At 46.9% G+C, this 25,242-nt stretch overlaps 1 protein-coding gene across 10 annotated transcripts in view; it reads left to right on the top strand.

The window, feature by feature from the left end:
• Positions 1 to 1,668: 1,668 nt before the first annotated feature.
• Positions 1,669 to 25,242, top strand: part of CUX2 (cut like homeobox 2) — a 282,708-nt gene continuing 259,134 nt past the window's right edge. For 3 of the 10 annotated variants that reach the window (XM_045041718.1, XM_045041720.1, XM_045041719.1), the window contains exon 1: positions 1,669 to 1,848. Coding sequence is in view for 6 of the 10 variants with exons in the window: in XM_045041723.1 (XP_044897658.1) it covers positions 20,383 to 20,445 (63 nt within the window). In the remaining 4 variants the exon portion in view is untranslated. Of the gene's footprint in view, positions 1,849 to 20,211; positions 20,446 to 25,242 lie in introns of those variants that run through there. The other 7 variants (XM_045041724.1, XM_019814530.3, XM_045041721.1 and 4 more) reach the window with 4 other exon arrangements.

Raw genomic sequence — 25,242 nt, forward strand, 5'->3', positions numbered from 1 at the left:
GTTGAGTTGGAAATTTCTTTTCTTAAGTAAAAGGGAGCTCAAAGTTTACAGAGAAGATAGAAGGGATCCATTACTAATATTTTAACATTGCTTTTAGATTCCAAACTCTTTGTGGGCTAAGACCCAGCTAATGAACCTTCGTATCCTGCACAGGACCTGGCACTCAGCAGGTGCCCAATCAATGTTTGTTGCTCTAAATCCATCCCTGTATTAGTCAGCTTGGGCTGCCATAATAAAATACCATACATTTAAAACCAGGCATCTATTTTCTCACAGTTCCAGAGGCTGGATGTCTGAGATCGGGGTGCCAGCATGGTCAGGTCTGGTGAAAGCCCTCTTCCTGGTTTAAAGACAGCTTCCTTCTTGCTGTGTCCTCACATGGCAGAGAGGGAAAGAGAGAGAGAAAGCCAGCTCTGGTTGTCTATTCTTATGAAGGCATTAATCCCATCTTGGTCGCCCTACCCTCATGATCTCATTTAAACCTAATTATCTCCCAAAGACACTGTATTAGGGTTAAGGCTTCCAAATTAAATGGGAGGGAGGCACAGTTCAGTCCATAGCAATCCCCTAACATTCTGTACTTCAGCTGCAAAGTAGACCGAACCTCAAGGTGAGAAATGTGGGTGAGCCTCATTTGGAGAGGGAGGTTGGGGAGTGAAAGAGTTTGGCGTGGGCATTATTAGGGAATCACAGACCCACCCATCCTCCTGGCACCCAGTGAGGGTTGGTGTAATGGCTAGGCATTCAGGGGCTGCAGTTCATGACTTGGATCCACTGCTATGACATCTAGTGTCTTACCCTTTCTGGGTGTAAGTTTCTCTCCCAGTAAAATTAAGACGGTAGGAAACAGTGTTACTTTTGCCCCAATACCATTCCCCTTTCTTGTGAAAGCAGCCTCGGGGTTTTCTTTTGGCCAGTTTATGCCCTTGGCCTCCACTCTACCCCAGCTAGGGAATTGGGCGGGCCATCTGGGCCGCGTCTAGCAGAGTCAAGGTGATTGGCTCAGGCATAGGCATGTGGTCTCACCTAGACTAATGAGAATCTTCCCTAGGCTTTCTCTTTTCCCCGGGGACAAGAAGCTGGGAGGACGGAAGCTTGGGCTAATGGCAGCCATCTTTGCCACCGGAGGGAATGTGTCTGTCTGAGGATGAGGCCAACACAGAAGAAATCAGGGCCCAGAGAAGGAGAAGGAGTGCCTGAAATTCAACCCCCAGGCTATGCCTGGGCCCACCACACCAGTTAAACTTTCCAGTTAAATAAGCTAATAAATTATTTTTGGCTTAGGCCAATTTCTGTTTCTGTCCATTGTCACCGGAAGCATGTGATTAACTCAAATGCATTGGCCAGAACTATTTCAGTATTTCCCACCTGGGCCGATGTCACCTGACTGTCTCAGGGTTGGGAAGATCTGCCCGCGCCACATTCCCTCGCAGTGTCGAAGAGAATTGCAACGTGTCTGAATCCTCGCAGGTACCGGGAGCTGACACCTCCACTGACCCTCATAACACCCCCACGAGGTAGCCGAGCTGCTGTTCTCGTGGGTGGTAGGCACTGTGGGTGCCCCGCCCCCCTCCTCTGCTACTTTGTCGGGAGCGGGCACGAGACCCAATTCGGGCCAATGAGATGCGAGGAGAAACCTGCTGGGCGTGGCTTCTGGGCAAAGCCTCTTGAGCCCTCGAAGAAAACTTCCCGTCGACGTCGACGTGGTGGAACTGCCGCCGCCATCTTGCTTCGCCCGGAGGAGGAGACCCCGAGGCACCGCAGATTGGAGAGGTGGAAAGTGCCAGCCTCCGGTGTTGAGCCGCCAAATCAGCCGCCTCCTGATGTGCTCCACCTCAGGACTCCCCGGTGTGTGAGAAAATTATCGTCTTTCTTTCAATTTTGTGTCAAGATTTCCGTTATACTCAAAACCGTCGTGAGTAATACACTCCCATTTTATAGACGAAAGAGGTAATTTTCAGGAAAGGAAGGGACTTTCTCCCGATATATGGGCAAGATTATTTTGGTTGCAGGTGACGGAAACCCGACTCCGGCAGCTTAAGGAAAAGGAATGTATAGACTCAGGTCGATTCAGAGTACGGGAGTAGACAAATGTCCCTCATGTGGTGAAAGCGTAAACTGAGGTAGAGTCGTACGGTATAAAGGCGCGAATTATGGATATGCCCATGACGGGCTGACTTCAGATGCGTTAAGCCGAGCGAAGCGAGTCAGAGTCACGAGGCCACATACTGTGCGATTTCACTTATACGCCATTCTGGAAAAGACAGAACTTCACACACAGAAAACCGATCCGTGGTTTCCAGGCGGTTGGGGAGGAGAGCAGGGAGCCGCCTGTAGGGAGAACGTGGACTTTGGGAGCTGGGGTTAGAACTGTTCTGGATCTTGATTGTGGGGCCGGTTAAATGACTGTGTGTGTTTGTGAGAACTCACAGAACCACCGTAAAAGGGGAGAATTTCACTGTGTGTATATTATACTTTAAAAACATTAAATTGAGGGGCGCCTGGGGGCCTCAGTCGGTTGAGCGTCCGACTTCGGCTCAGGTCATGATCTCACGGTCTGTGGGTTCGAGCCCCGCGTCGGGCTCTGTGCTGACAGCTCAGAGCCTGGAGCCTGCTTCGGATTCTGTGTCTCCTTCTCTCTCTGCCCCTCCCCCACTTGTGCTCTGCCTCTCTCGGTTTATCAAAAAAATAAACGTAAAAAAAAATTAAAAAAAAAAAAAAAAACATTAAATTGAGAGTCCTAGGGTAGGATGGGGAGTTACTCCTTAATGGGTACAGAGTTTCTGTTTGGGGTGATGACAGCTTTTGGAAATAGTGGTGAGATGGTTGCATAACATTGTCAATGTAATGAATGCCAGTGAATTTTATGCTTATACATCGTTAAAATGGCATTTTACGGTAAATATATTTTACCACAATTTTTTTTTTTCTGTAGCGGACCTAATATTATATTAGTTTCAGGTGTGCAGCATAGTGACTTCACAAGTATATACATTACAAATTTCTCACCATGATAAGTGTAGTTACCATCTCTCACCACACTGAGTTATTACGATATTATGGCCTATGTATTGCCTATGCCGTACTTCCCATCCCATGACTTTTTTATTTTATAACTAGAAGTTTGTATCTCTTAATCCTCTTCACCTTTTTCTCCTACTCGCTCTTCCCTTTCCCTCTGGCAACCACTACAATTTTTTTTTTTTTTAAGTGGAAAATAAAGGTTCCAGGAATAGATTTCAGGCATGGCTGGATCCAGGATTCTCTCCATCTCTCAGGCTCTCTTTTCCACCGCCTTGGTTTTATTCCCAGCAGGCTCTCCTCAAGTGGTGACAAAGATGGCCTTGGGAAGTTCCAGGTATACCTGCTCTCAGATTAGCAATGCGAGCAGGAGAGAAGTGCTTATTTCCCAATAGTTCCTAAAACTATTGCATGATTGAGTCTCATTGGCTTGCCTTTGGACGTGAGCTTGCCCCTCAGCCAGTCACTTGGGCCAAGGGTCTAGAGTGCTCAGTTGGCCAGCCCTGGGTTGTATGTCTACTCCTAGAGCTGGGGTGAGTATTCCCACCCAAACCCCTTGGAGGGAGAGTGGGGAGGGATGGATCTCAAAGAGAACCAAGGAGCTTTGCCAGCAGCCCCTACACCCAAGTTAAATGTTGAATGGCCCAGCCCCAATTCTCAGCCCGACATTTATGCAGGCTGTGCCATTCTGTCCTTACATTCTCTCCAGCAAAGCCCACGTAGGTACAACATACACTCATCATTCCATCCCTGGGTTTGCATAAAAACCCACGTCCACGAAGTAGCAACTGCAATGTTTTTCAATCACACAGCAAAGATATTTAAAAATATCACCCATATGTGTTTTAAATACAGGCAAATAGCTGGCAAGGCAGTCGGCTTCACACCCGCGTGCCATTCTGAGTTTTAATCTTCTCGTTTCCAACTCTCAAAATCACACGTTGAAGGCCAGACAAGCCCAGAACACTGCTAAGGCTGTGCGTCTACCCAGAATCTTCCCAACCCGCCCAGCCAGCTTTCTTTCCTGGTTGAGGAAATATCTATGATTCTGGGAAGGAATTTGGGGGTTCCTAGGCTTGAGCTGAATCATTTGCCCTCCACTGAAAATACAGAAGTGGAACCAAGAAATTTTTAGTGAAGTTTGAGGAAGTTTTCCAACCTCCTTCATGAAACCATCCTTAGGCAGTTTGGCCCGCACCAGCTTTCTCACTACCCCTCTGCCTGCCTGCCCATTGTGCTATCTATCTGGTATTAAATTCTTTAAAATCTGGCTTTGCTTATATGCAATCTTATAACTTGAGACTCCCCATATTTTCTCATCTTCCATATTTATACTTTCTCTTAATAACAAAAATAATATCCTTCCACTGTAAGTAACAGATAATTCCAACTCTAACTGGCTAAAGTTATAATAGGTTTTCTTTATCTTATACAAGAAGTACAGAGGTAGGTGAGTCCAAGTTTGGTGTGATCAGTGGCTACATGACATCAGCTCTCTACCCTGCCATCCTCTGTGTGGTCTTTACCCTCAGCCTGCTTCCCCTCATGGCCTCAGTATGGCTGCCCCTACGCCAGGCATCACATCTAGGCACAGAATTGTCCACAGAAACCTTTCTTATGAGCACTTCAGTAGATCTCCCCTCACATCTCATGGGCTAGAACTTAGTCACATGTCCACCCTAAGGCCAGACACCAAGAAGGGCAATGGGAGGAGCAGCACCAGCAAGAGAAAGAGGAGGAAGAGGAGGAGGAAGGGAGGGTGTTGGGTCATAGGGGAGAAGAAATCAAAGAAATCTTGGGGAGCTTGTGTAATCTTTTCTTTATAATCTCTCGTGAGATTGGTGCACATTTTGCTGACTGCCTCTCTTCTCTTCCTAAATGCTCCCTCCTAGCCTCTGGCTGCTTCCCAATCTTTTTGCCACCTCACTGCATGGGCTTGACTAAGGCACCTTAGGTTTCACTAGTCCTGTCCACTCCCTGTCCGGGCTCATAGCCCATTATGTGCAATCCTTAAATCCCCAAAACTCTGGAATATGAAAGTTTTTATTTTCATGTTTGTGCAAACATTTGACCACAAAATCCGCCCGGGACTGGTGCAATGTGTAGACTTAAAAAACCCACCCCACTTAATGTGAATAGTCAGACATTTTGCTGCAGGAATATTAATGTGCTGGGCCACACAATGCTGCCTAACCCTGAATATAATATACAGTGTATGGTATTCTGAAAATCTGAGTGATTCTGAATTCCAAAATACATCTGGTCCCAAAGGATTTGGATAAAGTGGATTATAAAGTTTGATGATGAGTATCATCATTCCCGTTTTACAGATGAGGAAGTGAGACTCAGGTAAGTTCAGTATCTTGCCTAAGTTTACATAGTGAGTGTGGCTTGGATTTAAACTTGGGACATCTAGTGTCAAAGCCAAGGCCATCACCTAACACAACTCTAATCTTTCACATCCACATGCACAATTTTTTCTGTATCTATGTACCATATATTACTATTTACCTAGTATTTTTCTCTAACCTAGCTCACTTTTTACTTAATTAAATGTCTTTGTAAAAGGGAACTTTCTATCACCATTCTAAATGGAAATTTGGCATCTCTTGCCATAAATAGAAAAGGGCTACATATAAATACATACATTTAAAACCATGAATGTACTCAGCCAGAGGAACTGAGCCTGAGACCTGTTGTCTATTTTAAACGGAGATTTTGGGGGACGCCTGGGTGGCTTAGTTGGTTAAGCCTCTGACTTTTGATTTTGGCTCAGGTCATGATCTTGTGGTTTGTGTGTTTGACAGACTGCTTGGGATTCTCTCTCCCTCTCTCTCTACCCCTCCGCAGCTCATGCATGTGCTCTTTCTCTCTCTCTCTCAAATTAAATAAATAAACCTTAAAAGTTTGTTTTAAAAAATAAACAAGTAAAAGGGAGATTTTTTTCCCAGAGACAGAGGTGTTATAGATGTGCTAGCACCTCACTGAGTCTTGGCCTTTAGAGTGATAGGAAAGACTGAGAGACATTTGAAAGATAGCCATCTTCCTCCCCATGGGATTTGAAGTTATAGAATGTTCTGTGAATGACCTAGAAATAACTGGAAGGTCATAGACCACACCTTGGATGTCCAGAGCTAGGTACACTTGGGCCCAGCTCATAACCACCCCATGGTGTCCATGCGTGTGCTACCCACTTGCTACCCTTGGTTGACAGACCCTATCCTCCGTGGCCTAGGCTTGGCTGATCAGCCCCTTCCCTTTCGCTTTTGGCCATTGACCCTGTAAGGATGTGCATCCAGAGCTACGAGAGGCCATGATGTCAGACTTGTGGACAGCGTAAAAAGAGCAAATTCAAGCTGACACCCAGACAAAATCAGATGGGAGGCAGCTTAACTGAAAAAGCCTTGACACAGTGACATGTGCTGATCCATAAGCTGCGCCAACCTGGAGGGTGCTGCGAAGAGCTTACAGGGGACATGTGTGATGGTCAGTTTGACGTGTCAGCTTGGCTAAATGAGAGTGCCCAATTATCCACACATTAATCTGGATATTGCTGTAAGGGTGTTTTGTGGATGTGATTGAAGTTTATAGTCAATTGACTAAGAGAGATTATTCTGTATCATCTGGGAGGGTCAGATTCAGTCAGCTGAAAGGCTGAAGAGCAGGGCTGAGACTTACCTGAAGAAAAGAAAATTCCTCCTGTGGACAGTAGCTTCCCCCTGGACTTTCAATCTGTTCTTCCTGATGGAAATCCTAAGAATTTCAGACTTGACTACTCAGCCCCACAACTGTATAAGCCAATTCCTTGCAATGAATCTCTTACTATGTATGTCTCCTACTGGCTCAGTCTCTGGAGAGCCCTGACTGGTAACAGTAGCAAAGGAGAATTGTGTGGAAGGGTATGCATGTTTAGACCGTTTTAATAAGTAAATGTAACTGCCTTATGTTTCTTTCATTCTTTGCTACGTTAGAAAGGGTTCAATACCTTCCTGCCATCAAGAAAAAACAAATAGTTTTTGGTGGATTTGACCATCCCAGTTTATTGTGGAAGAAGAGGGGAGAAGAGAGATTGTACAGGACATCAAAGGCCTTAGTCTAGAACATGCTGTGAGCAGGGACTGCATCTCTTTTCAGCATGGATACTCCCACTTGCATGTGTGTTAACTACAAAAATGAGCACTCAAGTACAATAGCTTCTTTCTTGCCCTCCTCAACACTCTTATTTTGGGGGACCCCAAGGCACCTTGCTTTAAGAAAACTGACATTTGGAAATTGGAACTTACCCAAATAATCAAACCGTCATCTTCAACAATTACTGGGTACTCACTGTGCAACAGGTATGTTCACTACATGACTTTACACCCTCACAGTAGCCCTGAAAGGAAACCGAGGCTCAGAAAAATGAAATGTTCCCAGGGCCACATGCTAAGTGGCACACAGCAGGTTTAGCACTGGCTTTTGTCGTAAGACCAAACAATGAGTCCTTAAACAATATACAGTATAGTGTTGCCTGCATTTAAATTTTACATAAATAGTATTGTACCATTTGTATTCTGCAACTTGTTTTCTTTAAGAAGTGTTACTATGAGAATCGCCCATGTTGAATAGTGTGGTTCTGAATCATTATTTCCCCCATTTATAGATTTCCATTGTGTGAATACAGTACAATTTATTTTATCCAGTCTACTATTGATGGGCATTTGGATTGTTACCTTTTCCCTTTGTTTTTGTTTGTTTTGTTCTTTTACTGTTATGAGCACTCTTCTGTAAACAATCTTATAGAAAGATACAAATCATTTATATCCTGCTGGACGCACCTGGACAAGAGTTCCTGGTGAATATATCCCTAGGAATAGATCGGTGGGGCATGTGGCATGCGCCATGCATGTCTTCCACTTTGCTAGATTATGCGCAGTTGTTTTCTAAGCTAGTTGTACCGATTACACCAGCAGTGCATGAGGATTCCAGTTGCTCTGCATTTTTAATAACTGTTAGTATTATCTGGCTTCAAAATTTTGGCCAATCTGATGAGTGCATGATGGTATCACATTTTGGTATTAATTTGAATTTTTCCTAACTACTCTCGAGGCTTAGCTTTTCAGGTATTTATTGGCCATTTGAGTGCCCTCTTCTATGAAATGCCTGTCTGGGGCTGTCACATGGAATGCTAGAAAGGAATCTCTTTAGGCAAGGCTATCTGAGGATATTTAAATCTTTGTTTCTTTTGAAGCATCAACTTGCCAAAGAAGTTGACATTCAAAACCTTAAAAAAGAGAAACAGGGTGAAGGCTAAAGGGAGGCTGAGGCAGAGGAAATGGGATTCTTCTCAGGTTCTCTCAGTGATGCCCCTCAAGAGTCAGCATTGAATGATGGATCACGTGACAGCTCCTGTTTCAACAGGACTCCTACTTTTCACAGTTCATATCTCCATGCCACCACTCTTGAGCCAAGAAGGGAGCAGCACTCCCCTTTTACAGATGTGAAGAATGAGGTATGGAGGTGCTAGGTGGCATGCCCAAGGCCAGCCACATGGCATCATGACTGGCTGGCTGGGGTGCAAAGCCTGCTGGGGTCCCAAAACCCAGAACCACTGGTGGAGACCACCAAGAACACTTAGGAGGTCACCAGGGAACCTCACTTATAGGCCAAGGTGGGTCCTTTCAGAGCAGTTGGATGATCTAATGGGGGAACTCATCAGATTTCCAGGAGCTTGCAGTCTTAGGTCATGCTGAGAGCAACAGCCACATGGCATCCAAGCTGGATGATTGTGGGGAGAAACTGAAGTTGGTGAAACCACAGAACTAGCTCAGGAAGGGGTGCAGGGTCTGGCCTTTCAGTGGGACAGCACGAGGTCCACTTGCTCTAGTGATAATTAGGCCCCAGTGGCTCACAATATGGGATGTGTGTTTTGTAGCCATGGGATAATCCTTGTCAGATGTTCTTGGGTGAGAGCTGCTCTCCTCCATGTGTCATCCAGGAAGTCAGGCTCCTCCCTACCCTTGAGTCTTGTATCCTCCTCCTGGGGCTGGTGGGCTAGCCCAGGCATGTTCTTTCTACAGTGAAAAGCAACGGTGCAAGAGGGCAAGTGGAAACACAACATATCTTGAGATGTAGGCTCACAACTGGCACACCAACAATTCCACTTCATTCTGTTGGCCAAAGCATATCATGTGGCCAAACTCAAACTCCAGAGAGGTTAAGCACCTGGATCTAAGCCACACAGCCAGGCAGCCACAGATTCAGGCCTCAGACATAAGCAATGCCACGTCAAAAAGTGACTCCTTTGTCACCGGCATCATCAGGCAGCCATTTCCCAGTGACTGACTTTTAAATAAAACACGGAGCACACAATTTCCTGTACCTAAGCTCTCTTTTACATTCGTCTCTTGTCTGAGCCACCATCTGTCCCTCCACTCGGTGGTGATGCTTCAGCAGTGGGGTGAGGCCTCGCCAGCCAGGTTCCCTCCACCTTCATGCCTCTTAGCAACCTTCAACAGATGCAAGTTTTCTGACACAGGCTCCCATGATTAGCAGATGCTCTTTAATTAGCTTTATTTGCATTGCATTTGTTGCCTCCCTGAGATTATCTTAATTCCATAGTCCTCCAGGATACACATTTTGTATGTGGCCATTTGCCTCCCTGAGGATTGGGAGGAAGAGTGGGACTGTGGGGGACTTGCTAGGGAGGACTTGCCCTGTAAAACCAGACTTCAGCACCTGAGAAAATTTCCAGACTAAGGAGAGGCCAGGAGGTTAGAGCTGATGGGACAGCTCTGTAGAATTAGGGAATGGGAGGTATCCAGAGGACTCTGCCTGGATCTTAACCCACTCTTTAGCTCTGTGACCCTGGGCAAGTTACCTTGTGCCTCAGTGTCCTCATCTCTGTGCCTCAGTGTCCTCATCTGTAAGATGGGAATAATAATAATGTCTACTTCATGGGGTTGTTGTGACCTTAAATGAGTTAATTCCTAGAGAGGGCTTAGAATAGCACCTGGCACATAGTGATTAAATTATAGTTAGTTATAATTATATACCTATTATATGGACCTCCTGACAGTCATCTGTTACCCACCCCTCCAGATATCACTTGTTTCCCCCAAAAGTCACTGCTGACAATGGCAGTTGGCATTTGTGGAGCACTTACTGATGCCAGGCTCTTTGCGTGTGTTATCTCATTAATTCTCACCCCAACACTAAGAGGTCCCCACTGTATAGATAGGGAAACAGGTTGGACAAGGGAGTGACTTGCTCAAGGTCGCATCTCAAAAGTGGCAGAACCAGGATTTGAATCAGAATTGAAACTGGGGTCCCTCTGATTCCAGCCCTGCTTCTATCACCCCTACACTATTCCTGTCTTTGGTCTGAGAGAAATGGAGACAGTAATGGACTTCACTTCCACGATGCAGTTTGCTTCTTCCAACCACCTTGTTGGAAAGCCCCCGCTTTACAGTTAATGAAAGCCATTTGGAGGAGAGTGACTTGCCCAAGGGCACACATCTAGGAAAGGGAGAGCCGTGAGTTTCATCTCCATTTATTTATTTAACACTTACTCATTTTTGAGAAAGAGAGAGAACGTGAGTGGAAGAGGGTCGGAGAGAGGGGGAGACAGAATCCGAAGCAGGCTCCAGGCTCTGAGCTATTAGAGATCAAACCCACGAACCACGACATCATGACCTGAGCGGAAGTCAGACGCTTGATCGACAGCCACCCCAGGCATCCCAGTTGCATCTCCATTTACTCCCAAGTCTGACTTTAGACTCATTCCACGCTGTCCGACCCGAAGATGTATAGCAGTTGATTTTGTGCCCATGATGTCATTTGCTTCTTCCAAATACCTGTTTGAGGATTCTACCCTCATTTTATAGCTGAGCATACTGAGACTTGGGAGAGAAGCCAGCAAGTGGCAGAGAAGGGATTTAAGCTCCTTCCCCTGGACCCAGTGCTCTTTTCCCTGCCTTTGGCCAGGGAAATTGTTGCCCAGGGAAGGGAATAGGAGGAGAGAAGGCAACTCTAAAGGGGTAGGGGGTGCCCCAAAGTCTACCTTTGGACTCACTCTCTTTTTGCCAGCCAGCCTGGTTGCTAATCAGAGCCTCTCAGGTCTCAGGGACGCTCAGGCTTGGAGTTGGGGTTGGTGTATACACCAAGTGTCCACCAGGTGGGGCTTTTGCCAAAGGCCGGGCTCCAGGAGGCCCCAGCAGAGGCCTTGCTGCCCCACCTTGGAAGGTACCAGCAGGCACACACAACCACATGGATCTACGCAGTATGCTTACCCGCGTGCACACATGGGCTATGTAAACCTGTGTGTGAGCACACAGATGTGTTCCAGAGAATCTGTTTATGGCTTGTGTTTAAATGTGCACGAATGGATGTGTGCATGTATGTGTGTGTATGCATGGTGTGCAAAGAAGTGTATGCAAACAATGTGAGAGCAAGCGTGTATACATGTGTGCACATATGTGCAAATATATATGTGTGTGTATGTGCACAAAAGGGAATGTGGTACATAGGTGGTAGTTTAGACCCTGGCCTGAGGTATTGAGGATCATTTTAGAATCTCTCTCCTATGCTGTTTTCAGAGGCAGGGTCTCGGACAGAAACTGAGATGACATCTCAGGGTCCCTGATGCCTGGCACATTTGCCAAAGACCCTGAAGGACCCCAAGGATTTGGAGCAGGAGAGCTCATGCAGGAGGGCTAGATTTGCGTCTTGAGTCATGGTGTTTGAATGTGGAGGCCAGGGGTTGGAGGGGGAAGGGACTTTGCTCCTCCAGACACTGAGGGGTCCACAGAGGTTTCTGGGGTTGAAGGGATGGGAACCCAGCCTTCAAAGGAGAGCTTCTAGAGCCTTCATCTTGGGCCCCCTGAGCTTTAGAGCTGGAGACTGTAGGTGCAAGGGAGAGAGGGCTTTGGATTTCAGCCCTGACTGAGCCCCTCACCAGCTGGGAAATAAATTCAAAAATTTAAAGTGGAGGTGCCTGTGTGGCTCAGTTGCTTGAGCATCTGGCTCTTGATTTCACCTTGGGTCATGATCTCAGGGTCGTGGGATCAAGCCCCATGTTGGGCTCTGTGCTGAGCCTGGAGCATGCTTGGGATTCTCTCCCTCCCTTTCTCTCCTCTTCCACTCCCCCCCATTTGCACACGCTCATTCTCTCTCTCTCAAACAAACAAACAAAAATTCAAAGTGAATTCAAAGCCCCACAGAAATTTAGAGGCCGCTGAGAAACAGAAGGGAAGGAAACAGAAGGGTGTTCAAGGTTAAGAACTTCAACCTTGACATCAAACAGAACAGGATTTGACCGCCAGCTCGGTTGCTTATAGGCTGGATGACCTTGGGCAAGTCACTTACCATCTCTGAGCCCCTATTTCCTCAGCTATTAAGGGGAGGAAATGGCAATACTTACCCCCAAGTGCTGTTACAAGGAGGAAATTAGATAATGGGCAGAGCGAGCCCAGCTTGTGGAAAGCACACCATAAATGGCAGCATCACCATTATTTTCCTGTCTTGTAGGGACAAGTGGATCATCTTTTGATTTGTGGAACTCAAGAACTGAGAAATCAGAAGGTCCAAGGAGACTGAGAGAGTGGTAACTTAGGGACTGCTCCTGGGGCGACAGAGACCCCTGTTGGCTATGATTTGTCTGAATGGCATCTTCTAGAAGTACCTACATTGCCTTCCCTCCTGCCCTGAACAGCGGCAGCAGGAAAACCTAAAGCTGGGGTCATTAGTAGCAGGGCTACAAAGGGTGAGTTTTCCCACTCTGCTTCCAAGCCATTGTCCTATTGAGTGAACTAGGGCAAGCTATTCAGTTCTTCTGACCCTCAGCTTCCTTATTGGCAGAATGGGCACAGTGATGATAGAGGTGAGATTTAGGGAGAATGTTAGAGAGGTCCTCGGTGCATAGTAGGCACCACTATGACAGCGATGATGACAGTGCAGCAATAGAACAGGGACAAAATGAAAATTGTAAGCATTCATATCTCCCTGTTTCTCCAAAGGAGCAAAAGAATTCTTTTTTGTTTTGTTTTGTTTTGTTTTGTTTGGCTTCCTATTTTGCTGACTAGATGAAATGTGAGAACCTCAGATTTGAAGAAGGAGCAATGAGAGAGGGAGGAGGGTGGAAATGGAGGAAGAGAGAGAAGGCACTGGGGAAGACAGCAAATAAGAGTGAGCGATGAATGAGAGAAGATGGACGAGCAGTTTGAGGGGAGAGAAATTAAAAATAGAGACTGGAGTGGTTGCTTTAATGAAGGGAACTTCAGGGAAAGAAAGAAGCAAAAAGGATTGTTAAGGTGTTAAGTGCTCCGTGCCCTGCCCCTTAAGAAACCTGCAGTAACAATCTATATTCTTCATCAGGTTTTAGGGGTACAGTTTGTGGAATTTTATTTGGGCAGGTGGAGTGCCGGTAGGGGTGCTCCGTTCTTCTCAGGGCACAGGAAAGACCTATGGCTATCCTTGGGAGCTCATAGTCTTGGGAACTGATGGAGTAATCAGGGCCCTAGTGGGCATGAAGCCAAATGGGGACACTCAAGCCAGATATGTGGGACCTGGGAGAGATGGAGAGCCAAATGTGTTCCCTTAATTCCGTGGTGTTTGTCTTGGAGGTCTTAGGTCCCTGTCTTGTTTGCACACTCTACTGCTAAAATAGGATGCAGAATTGGAAGGCCGGTTCCTGCCCAAGGGCCAGCTTCTCAGGGGCTCAGCAAAGCTGTGTGCCTGAAGAAGAGCCTGTACCAGTGCAAAGCAGAGTCCTAGAAACTCTAATTAGCTAATGTTTCTAAATCTCCTGGAAGCTGCCAAGTGCCAAGTGGTGTTTCATTCCGGGGATGCTCAAAGAAAATTCAGTCCTAGTTCTGGCTTTAGATACAGCTCTGAAAGGGACCCCGGGCTATTACATGAGCAGAGCTATTAGAAAGCTGAAAAAAACAAACAAGCAAACAAACAAAAAACCCAGACATGGCATAGTAAAGTGAGCTTAATAAGGATATAATTTTCAGTTAAACTGTTTTGTGCTATTGTAAAAAAAAAAAAAAAAAAAAAAGGAACATGTTTTTTTCTTTAAATCCATAGTGTGCAGGTACCTCTACCTGGGGTTGATTTTTGTGTATGGTGTGAGGTAGGGATCTAATTCTATTTTTTTTCCCATATGGGTAGTTAGTTGGCCCAGCACCATATTGAAAATGAAGTCTGTCTTTTCCCCACTAGTTTATAATGCCAGCAACAAATGCCATGTATTTGTGTAAATCCATTCTATATTTGTGTAAATCTATTTCTAGGCTTGTAATTTTTTCCCCAGAGTCTATTTGTCCTTCTGCCTCGCTGTCTTTATTATTACAGCTTTATAATTAGTCTTAATATCTGATAGGAAAAATTCCCACATCTTATTATGCTTTAAATACCCTGACTATTCTTGGCCCTTGCATCTCCATAAAAAAATTTAAGATGGGATTGTCATGTTCTGTGAAAAATCTTATTGGGATTTTGATTGGAATGGGCTTAAATTTACTGATTAATTTGGACAGAAATGACATCTTCACCATATTAAATCTTCCAGTTCATGAACATGGAATATCTCTCTATTTAGTCAGATCTTCTTTCATGGACATCTCAGATGGATGTGGTATTCTGTGGTGTCAGTCAGGGTCCCAGGAGAAAATAGATTCCCCCCCACCCCAGCCAAATGAAGATTCCTGATGATCATAAAAGAAATTAAGATAATGATGTGGAATTATAAGTGGCTTCTAAACACATTTTCCAGATCTAGTGTCTGTTAACTATATGATACCGAGTATTTTTTAACTTTTTTCGAAGTATCACACTTTAAGCAGAGGTGGGATTATTGCATAATATTCTGTAACCTGCTTCTGTTCACTTTACCTCATATCCTAGACATCACTTCACTTCAACACATATAAATAACATTTACATTTCTTAATAACCGAATAGTGTTCTGTGGCAGGTTAGGGTCCAGAAGGTACACTCAGCTGGGATTTTTAAATGAGACTATTTACAGAGCCGTGGGCAGGAGAATGTTGAGGCACCCAGATGCTAACAGGTGGGGAAGCCATTTCCACCTCTGATCTGAAGGGGAGTGAGAAGGGAGAGAGCCCAGTGAGAGCAGAAAGACCACTTGACCAGGACTATGGCTGTAAAAGGACCTAACCACTGTCACAACTGCAGTCAAGTAGGGAGAACTGGAAAATAAATCCCCAATCTTTCTCTCCTCCCACCTTCTTATTGCCAAGCAGGGCCTTCCATTGGCCAAATCCAACTGGAAACCAGAGAGCAAGGGAGCCTGGGAGATGTAGTCCATGGAGGTCAGCTTCCTGGGGCATTGAGGGATGGGAGTGAATGGGGAAGGGGGCAAACATGAGAGTAATCAGCACATTATGAATACACTATCATTTGTTTAACTTGTCCCCGACATTGGAGAGGAGTTAGGCAAAGGGAGCCTGTCCTTCTTGTGCTGTTCCTCTCCAGTTTGATTGATCAATCAGAGTTGGCACACGGTTAAGGCTGCAGCTCTTGCTTTCTGGGCATCTGCTTTTCCACCCATTTTTCTCCCATAAGAGACAGGGTAAGCTCAAGAGCCTCGGACCTGATGTGAGTGAACCTAGGTATCAGTCCTGGTTCTGCCCCTTCACAACCGTTTGACCATTTCTCTCTCAGGGCCTTAGTCTTTTCACCTGCAGTTTGGGAATGCAGATCCCTGCCCCATCCATTGTGAGGCCGATTACAATGATAGCCACTTGATAATTGCACATTTACATAGTGCTTCACATAGATTAAACTCATTTAATCATCATCATTTTGTACAATTATTAGCACCATTGTCCACCTGAGCAAAATGAGGCACAAAAAGGTAAAATAACTTAGTCAAGGCCACAGAGCTTATAAGTGGCAGAGCTGGAATTCATATCCAGACAGTCTTACTCCAGAGTCTTGCTCCTAACAATATATTGTGCTAAAGATTTATTTATAAAGCATCCAACAACCAGTAGGTGCTTCATAATGGTAGTGGTTGACAGCATTGTGTCAGGAGTTTTGCACACAAGGAATTGGTGGTTTGGTCCTTATAGTCAGTCACTTCAGTCTCTGGATCTGGGACCTAACTATGAGCCTGCCTCCAGGAGTACACCCAGTGTCAGCCAGACACTCCCATATCCCTTACTCCTCTGCAAGGGCTGTCTAATGCTTCCAGATGAATTTGGAGTCTCCAGTTGTCTTTCTCCCTGCCTGGCAGCTGTGGTGGGCAGTGCAGAGCTACCGAAGGACATTTTCTTTTGTTTCAGCTTTGATGCTGGGGATTTCGCATATCATTATGTTCATGGCTAAGGACCTGCCATTATCTTCCCTGGGATTCTTACACAGTTTATGAATTTCCTAAAGGATCCGTCTCTCTGTCTGCTTCTGCTTTCAAGATAGTCTATCCCAAGCCACGCTCTGCTTCCTCTGGGGTGGAGAGAGGGTATCTTCTTTCCCATTGTAATTTTTTAAATACTCATCTTGATGTATATAGATCTTTGAGAATCAGGAATCAGCCAGGAACCTGTTTAAGTTTTTTATATCTGTGTGTGTGTGTGTGTGTGTGTGTGTGTGTGTGTGTGTGTGTGTTTATGTGTGTTTGAGGTAGAGAAAGTGTGTGCTAAGAATATGAAAAACAGCTTTTCACAAAAATATTTAATATTTTACTCCTTTAGTTTTCAAATCCAAGGCTGATTGCTGAAAGAGTGTTTCCTGGTTTACCATCTTTCATTAAGGATCACCTATAATAATATAATTTCCCCAGCTAACTGTTTAGGGGGGTAAACACTTAACTGCTTAATTCATTATTGCTGAGCTTGAGACGGTAACAGATGCCTTTGGAATATAAGCCCTCACATCTAATAAGGCACAGGCTCACAATGCGCTTGGAATATGGTGGGGAGAGACGGCTGAAATTTATTTTGTGAATAAAGCAATAAGCCACTAAGCAAAGCTAATATGTTTTGGCCCAGGCAGAAAGACACGATCATTCAGTATTTATGTAGCAACCCATTCCTCAGTGGGACTGCAAGTTTCTACCATTAAAATTGTCGGAATTCTTCAGAGACCCACTGCATTAAGTCATTTAAAAATATCACAGACTTAAAACAATCTGAATTATTGGATTTTCTTGCTGCTCTTCAGTAAGCATGTTTGCTGTGGCAATTTCCTGCTCGGTCAAAGGTGCAGCCTATGTCAGTCAGGAAAGTAGAAAAGTTCCATGCAGAATTTTTATTCTGAAGCCCAGTAGTCTATAACAGCTGAAACAAAGTCAGACATAAATTTATTTTTCTTTCTTTTAACTTTTTCTTTTGACATAATTTCAAATTCCCAGAAAGGTTGCAAGGAAAGTAGGAAGAATTTCTGTGTACACTTCATCTAGAATCCTCAAATGTTACATTTTGTAACATTTGCTATATCATTCACTCTAGATAGATATAAACAAATATATGCATGTTATTTTTGCCTGAACCGTTTGGGAATTAGTTGGAGACATGATGTCTGTTCTTTACCCCTAAATACTTCATGTTGTTCTCTAAAAACAAGGCTATTTTGTTATATAGCCACACACCAGGAAATCAACCAGGAAATTAACATTGATACAATCCCATTATCTAATCTATTGACTTTATTCTAGGTTTGCCATGGGCTCTAATTAATGCACTGTATAGTAAAAGAAAATCCCAGATCATACGTTTTAATCACTTGTGGAGCCTCTTTTGCTTCTTTAATCTGGAATAGTTCCTTAGTCTTTCTGTGTGTTTCATGTGACATTGACATTTTTAAAAAGAACGGTCTATTTTGTAGAATGCTTCCTCCATTTGGGTTTGTCTAATATTTTTTCACAATTAGATTCAGATTATACACTTTTGGCAGGAATATCACAGAAGCAATGTTGTGTCCTTCTCGGTACATCATATCAGGAGGTACACAATGTCAATTTATTCCATGACTGCAAAGTCAGACATAAATTTAAAATAGTCTTTCATCAAAACCTTGGTTTGTTAAAAATTGCTTTGAAGGGTTTCACACTCACTCCAGATTCTCTATTACAGGTCTTTAAAAAACAGACTCAAAGACAAGGAAGCTGAAAGCTTTACAGATGCTCAGGAGAAACTGTAGCCATTAAAAAAAATTGCAATGTGATAGTTATGAAATTTCCCTAAATTCATTTTGCAGAATGAGAGCTGTAATTTAAACGTGAAGTTATCGAGAGCTGAGATAAACCACACATCACGTGCAATTTAATCTGGCAAGGAAACAGGCCACTCGGAATTGCTAACTAGGCCTAATTCATTACATCTTGGTGAATGCTGTACTTTTGGTCTTACGAGTCTTTCAAATTGCGCATTAATATATTTACCCAGGCCTCATGGAAAATGTATGGGGATGGTAACAGAAATACTGTATCCTTGTTTAAATCACATTACATTTTTTAAACAGCTCAAGTGATTGCTCAGAAAGATCACACCTTCTTCTGAAGCATTTATGAAACAATTATTTACATTACATTAAAAACTTTAATTGCCTTGAAGCACGTGCTCCGAGATACAAATATTGGAAAATCATCAAAAATATCCATCACAATTCTCTCTCCTTTACAACTCTTCTAAACTTTATCTTTTTTACAACCTTCTGTATTGATCTATTGTCCCAGACCAAGAGTGATGTCAGAAGTCCGAGCTGGGTCATAAAAAGAGAATATAATTTCCATTTGCTGTCTATAAAAGCATATCTTTGACCAGAGAAAAAGGGAGGAAATGCCCTTTTGTGGGAGAGGGGGAGGGTGGGGTGGGATTTGGCAGGGGATATGCCAGAGAAGGAGAGTGACCCCAAGGTCAGGAGCAGGAGGTGGGGTAAGTAGGTTGGTGATGGAGGGGTTTAGGGGGTCTGAGATCCTCCTAGGTGTGGGATGTTGGGAGGGGACTGGGAACCTCTAGCTTGCACAGAGGCAAAATGAAAGAAAAATGTAAAGGAAGAAACTTAGTCACCCCTATTGTCCAGGGTCAGAAATTGCAAAATACGGGAACCTCCCTCTAGCTAGGCTTAAGGCCATCTCCCAGAAGACCATCATAATAAAGGAGCCTTATACTGCAAAGGACCTGGGGTCCCCAGCTAGAAGGGCCCCTGAATAATAATGATAATAACACTAGCAGAAACGTCTGTAGTCGCTGAGAATTCAAAGCCCCCACAGCAGGGCTAGGGCTCCTTCAACAGATCATAACAACAAATGCTAACCCATTCAACACAAAAGCCAACCCACTGCGGAGGGAAACGCGCTCCAGATATTTGGCTAAGAATCTCCTCCAAACAGTGAAACGGCCTCCCATTCTAAAGTTGTGAGCAGCCCTTATAATTAGACCCCCAAATAATAAGTTGTAAGAATTCCTGAAGCCCGCCCCCACCCCCTCGCCCTGCAGACTCCTGAGCTCTGGCTAAGGCGCCGCCCCCCAATAATAATAACAATAATGGCTTGGAAACTGCGCGCGGCAGTGGTGATGTTTCCCACGACTCAGTGGCGCCCCCGGGCGGCTCCCACCCGTCGGCAGGCAGGCTCCCACATGCCCGTCCGCCAGCGAGTCTTCTCGGCCCTGCCTGCGGGCTGCTACCCTCCGATCCGAAGCTTAGCAGGCGGAGGAGCGGTGGCAGCCCGAGGCACGTGTTGTGTGTCCTCTGATTGCAAAAGAAAAAAAAAATGCATCGCAAACTATTAACTTTTTTTTTAAGTATGCAATGTAGGGAGTGGGGGGTAGACAGGTGCGAAGCAGGGGGGTGTAGGCGCTCCTCTCGCCGGCCTCCCGCAGCACACCCCTCCCAAACTTCCCTTTGCATTGATCAGCACGTTACGTCAGTATTGATAAGTTTGCAAAAAGCCAAAGTCAAGTGCAATCGCGCGGCACACCGACCCCGGACTTGGGGGGGAGATGCAGCGAGCGCTCCGCGGGCCCGGGAGCCGGCTGCAGGCAGGGCAGCGGCGGCGCCGTCGCCTCTCGAAGAGGCTGCCTCCCCCCCACCCTCCCCTCCCGCCCCATCCCCGGCCGCCTCCCCCGGGCGGGTGCCGAGCTCCCCGCCCGGCGCGCTCCGCCCGCGCCCTCCGGGGGTCGGGGGGGCGCACGGCTCCCGGGCCCGGCGGCGGCGGCGGCGGCGGCGGCGCGGCGGCGCCGAGGGGCAGCGGGTGGCAGGAGGCCGGGGGACGCCCAAGGGGCCCCGGGCGGCGGCGCTCAGGGCCCGAGCGGCCAGCGGCGGCCCCGGGGCTGGGGGGAGTCCAGCCCGGATATTGAGTGCAGCCATTGAGAAAAGCCAAACTCTTGTGTGTGTGCGTCTCGAATAGCCCCCAAGATGGCCGCCAATGTGGGATCGATGTTTCAATATTGGAAGCGATTTGATCTACGGCGACTCCAGGTTAGTGCGGGCAGTGCCGGCCGCGCGGCCGTGGGGAGCCCTGGGGCGCGCCCTGAGCGCATTGGGGAGGTCCCCGGGAGGGTGGGCGGGCGCCCTGGGGCGCCGGGCGGCGGCTGCTGGGGCTCGCTGGGGCTCGGCTGCCCGCTGCCCATCGATAGGTATTAGGAATTGATCTCGCCGCTGCTCTTTGTTCGGTTCAATCATCGATTAGCCGCCGCGACCATGGAGAAGCGCTAGTGAGCCCTCGGCCCAGGGAGCGAGCCGGCGGGAGAACGGCCGAGCGAGGCGCGGGGAAGGCAGAGGCTGCGGTCCCGGGCAGGGGGCTGCCGGCGGGACCCCCGGCAGCCCCCCTTGCTCTGCACTTTGCGCGCCTCCCAACTTCGCGGCGCCCGGGGAGGCCGCGGAGCGCGCCGCGTGCCGGTCCGCGCCCGGCTGGGGCTTGGGCGAGGGAGGGAGGGAGCTGGCGGGCAGGGAGGTGGAGGAGGAGGAGGAGAAGGAGAAGAGAGGAGGAGGCTGCTGGGGTTGGCGTGGAGGCGGCTCCGCGCCCCGCCGGCCGCCGGCACCTCCGCCGCCGCCTGCTTGGCTGCGCAGCCCGGACGCGCCGCCACCCAGGGGCCGCCGCTGCTGCCGCCGCAGCCACCATCGCCGGACTGGCCGCCTGCGCCGGCAGATCTCTCCTCGGTCGGGCCGGGTTCTTGGGGTTCGTCTTTGCTTCTTGCTTTTTCCCCCCTTCCACCTTCTTTCCAAGTCTAAATGGGGACGGGCGGTGGAGATGGGCCCGGGGCGCGCGCAAGTTTGCGCTGCAGCCTCGGGGGCCGTGGAGAGCTGGGAGCTGCGCAGAGCAGGTGACTCCCGGCTCTCGGGCCCATGGGAACTTTTAAATGGGAGATTCCCTCACTGTCTTCTGCCTTCTGCTTTCCCTCCCGCCACTCCCCCCTTTTCTTTTTTTCTCTCTTTTCTCTCTCTTTCCCCAGGGCTACTCCCTCCCAAACACCGGCACTTTACCCTTACTCCACCCTTCTCTGGGAGGCTGTATGTCTCCCCCAGATTTGGGGGTGTTCTCCGCTGATACCCTAGGAGGTGGAGTGGAGGTGGAATCTCAGAGAACACCCGCTGGAGGTACAGCTCTAGCCTCCGTTCTTTCTGGGGTGCCCCAGGACGCTCCTGTCAAATCCCCCCAAACCCCAGAGTCTTGCAAAGTCTCGGCAGGCAGTGGCAACAAGGGGCGGGGAAGTGTTGCTGAGAACCAGGCGATTAGAACATCTTGCCTTGGCCTTGACATTCGCCTTAGAAGTGAGAGCATCAATCTGGAGATCAAAAGGGACCCCACTTTTTTCTTTTTTGAAAATCCGCCTGCAGATCTCCTTAAGTTTCTTCTGATAAGTCGTTCCTATACTCCCCTCCTCCTGGCTGGCCTCTTCCCAGCCCCCTCCTTCCTAACTCCCTACTCCCCACTCGCCCCCTCCCCCAGCCATTGAGCTGGAGAGAAAATCGGGGCACTCAAGCATGCAGTTAATAACTGCGAGTGCCTTGCAATTCCAGGTCCTCACTCGAGTTGGGGCTACAGTTTGGTGGCCAGCTGAGGCGGGCCAGGCTGTGAGCTCTGCTTGCTGGTTTAAATGATGCTAAAGTGGCCTTTCTGGAAGAGTGGGGGTGTGTGTGTGTGGGAGAGAGGAAGGGAGGGAAAGGGAGGGGGAGAGAGAGGGAAATAGAGAAGAGAGAGAGAGAGGGAGAGAGGGAGTTGGGCAGCCACATTGGGCTTGGCACGAAGGCCAATGGTAATCGTATTCCCTGCTAATGTTTGTAAATGAGACCGGGGCACGGCTGGGGGACAGCGTCTTTATTTATGATTGATGTTCTGTAACATAAGGAATGACAAGAACGTGGCAGACAAGAGGAGAGGAACCAGAAGGGCTGGCGAAAGCCCTTTGCAGGGTCCTATTGTTATTCTGGGCTGGAGAAAATTTCCGCGTCGAGATTTACAGCGCTGGTATTTGCTCCCGGTTGGCCAGAATGTCAGTTAACACAATTTTCATTAGATAACTCGTTTTCAATCCAGGGAGCTGGAACTGCAGTAGGGAGGGGTGGGTAGAGCTGGGGCTGGGTGCTGAGGGGTGGGTGCGGCTCCCAAGGGGCTGATTTCTGAGCTGGGGGAGGGGGTTTGAACCTCCCTTCCTTCTCCAGCTCTGGGATCTAACATGGAGCTGTTGAGGTCACCCAAATCTTGACTCCATTTGGACTCCCATTGATCTAGGAACCCTTTGTTAGGGTGTTAGAAGATACTGAGGTGGCTGAGGTGGAAAAGCAAATTTGAACTGGAAACGATGAAGGTGGGAGATAGAGTCTTGTTCAGGTAAAGGGGAAATGGGGCCAACACCCCCACCCCCACAAGGGTGGGGGTGGGGGTGTTTATTAAGAAAATGGCTGGTGTGTCTGGCACAAAAGGAGAAGGCTCTCAGGGAAGGGGGTAAGCTCATTTACATGGATATTAAGTGTGGGGGGGTGTCCCTGAGGGAGTTTGAAAGGCTGCACACTTCTAGAGAGCAGAGAAATAAACGAGGCAAGCTGAGCCGCATGCAAACATTGAGACCCTCACATCTGCCACGGTCATCATGAAGTGTTCAGTGGCTCCCCGGCCCAACAGGCCTGCAGCTTCCCCCCATATTCTCACTGATGGCATTTTTGTTGGAAACGGATTATGAGCCTAAGCACTTTTGCCTGGGATCATCTCTTGTGCATAATGCTAATGACTCCTACGCCACACTTTTATTTTCATTTTTTTCCCTTCCTCCTTTCCTCTTATAGGGGAGATAACCAGAAAGGAAAACTTCTGCTGGCTTGCTCTGAGATCCGGGTGGGAGAGGCGGGCCCCCACCCCAGGGCCTGTGCAGGCCGAGAGCTTTGAGCCCACTCATCACGCGGCCCAGCTGCCTGTGAGTGTGAGGAGGTGTGTGGCTTCAATTCTTGGTTGTTCAGGTTGAGTGGTTTCTCGAAGCCTGGTTGCTGAGCATTAAAGTGGCCGAGGCAGCAAAGGTGTCCTGTGTTCCCAGGCCAGACCATGCTGCTGACGCCACCCCAATCCCGGCAAGAGAGGTGACCTTGTACCGACCCAGCATACAGCCCTCCGGAAGTATATATTTTTTCAAATATGGAAGCAGTCCAGTTATTCCTTATAGCGCTGTCTCTGAACACAGCAGTGCTGTTTCCCTAGGAGGGAAGTCAGTCAGCAAGCCTTAAGGACTTGTGACTGATGGCAAAGATGTTCTGACATGTGGTACCCTATTCCAGGACCCCTGAAACTGCTTCCCCCTTTCCTTTCTCCCTTTTTTTTTTTTTCCCTCTGCTGCTAGCAGTCCAGGAAACGAGAAGAAATAAAATTCTATCCCAAAGATAATGCTGGACATATTTCATTTGGTTATAAGATTGCTTTATGATGAACATTACTAATGCAGTATTTTTTTATGGCTTTTCTGTGTATAATCATTGTAACTGAATTCATACCTTTATGATTTTCTGCTTTACTTTGCCACTTTTTTTATGATGCTCCAGGTCCAGTCTCCCATGCTATCTTTTAATTTTTTCTTCCTTTAATAGTGCTAATCAAGCTAACCAAGAGTTAAGGGTGTCCAGTTGAAATGAGGGTGCCAATCCAAATTCACATCTGTGTTTTTTGGAGGAAAGAGATTGGCTAGAGAGACCACATAGTACAAGTTTCAGAGGAAGAGGTAAATTCTGCTTAGGGTTTGAGCATTCAGGGAGGAAGATTGACAGGGCGAGCAAGAGGCTGGACTTTTTTAAGGAGTTTGGAGAAACTTTTGGGAAGATGTGCATGGGAGATGGGGCTTGATGGAATGTTTTTGCCTGCTTAAAGTTTAGTAAAGAGCGTGGATGTGATTAAAATATTATAACCTTATGATATTCTGAAGTGCATAAATTTTACATATCAGCCACAGAGAGTTTAGACATCCATTAGAGTCTCTGACAGCTTGACTTATCTAAATGTGCTATCATTTAACAATGTGTCAAAATTCCTCTTTCTATAGATGACAGCAGTAAATAAGCTATCAGCCCTGTTGGCGGAATCCTAACTTTGGAAACTTCGCTGTAATAGAATTGCTGCTGGGGTGGGGAGCATGAGCAGACCAGGCTTGCCATAGCCCGGGGCCATAAGATGGGTTGGCATTAGGCAAGGGCTGTGGGTGGGTTGGAGGGGGGAGCACAGGGGGTGAGGGAAGATTTCTAATAGTAGTTCTGTAAGACCAAACAATTGGACAGCCCCCTGGACCCTTACAAATCCAACCAGTGGGTGACCCCATTCCATCTGCCTCTCCCATTCGTTGGAACCCACACCCCATGGGCCTTTTTTTGCAGAAGGAGCTAGAAACAGGTGTTAGAGAATTTATTTAAAGAACCTAGCAGTCTTTTCTGGGCATCCCCAAATTCTGAATTCTCAACTAGACAGAAATTGCTTCCCAAAGATGAGTTCTCTCTTTGCTAAAAGAAAAACAAGCAATGTCTCATCTCTGACCACCTTTGCTGTTTGAGGTCTTGAGGGTTTTTTTGTTTTTTTTTTTTATAAAAAAAACCTGGATTCACTGTAGAAAATTGAGAAACCACAGACAAGCCTAAAAAAACAAATAAGCATCTGAGTAGGTTATTTCAGATGAACATGATGCTACTTTGACCAGAGGGAATAGCTTTTGTAGTGGTGATGGTGGTTTTTCTTGTATTCCTTCTCTCTCCCTCCTTCCCTTCTCTTCCTTCTCTTCTTCTTCTTCCTCCTACTCTCTCCCATTA

This window comes from Felis catus, chromosome D3 (assembly GCF_018350175.1).
Source record: "Felis catus isolate Fca126 chromosome D3, F.catus_Fca126_mat1.0, whole genome shotgun sequence".
Classification (NCBI taxonomy): Eukaryota; Metazoa; Chordata; class Mammalia; order Carnivora; family Felidae; genus Felis; species Felis catus.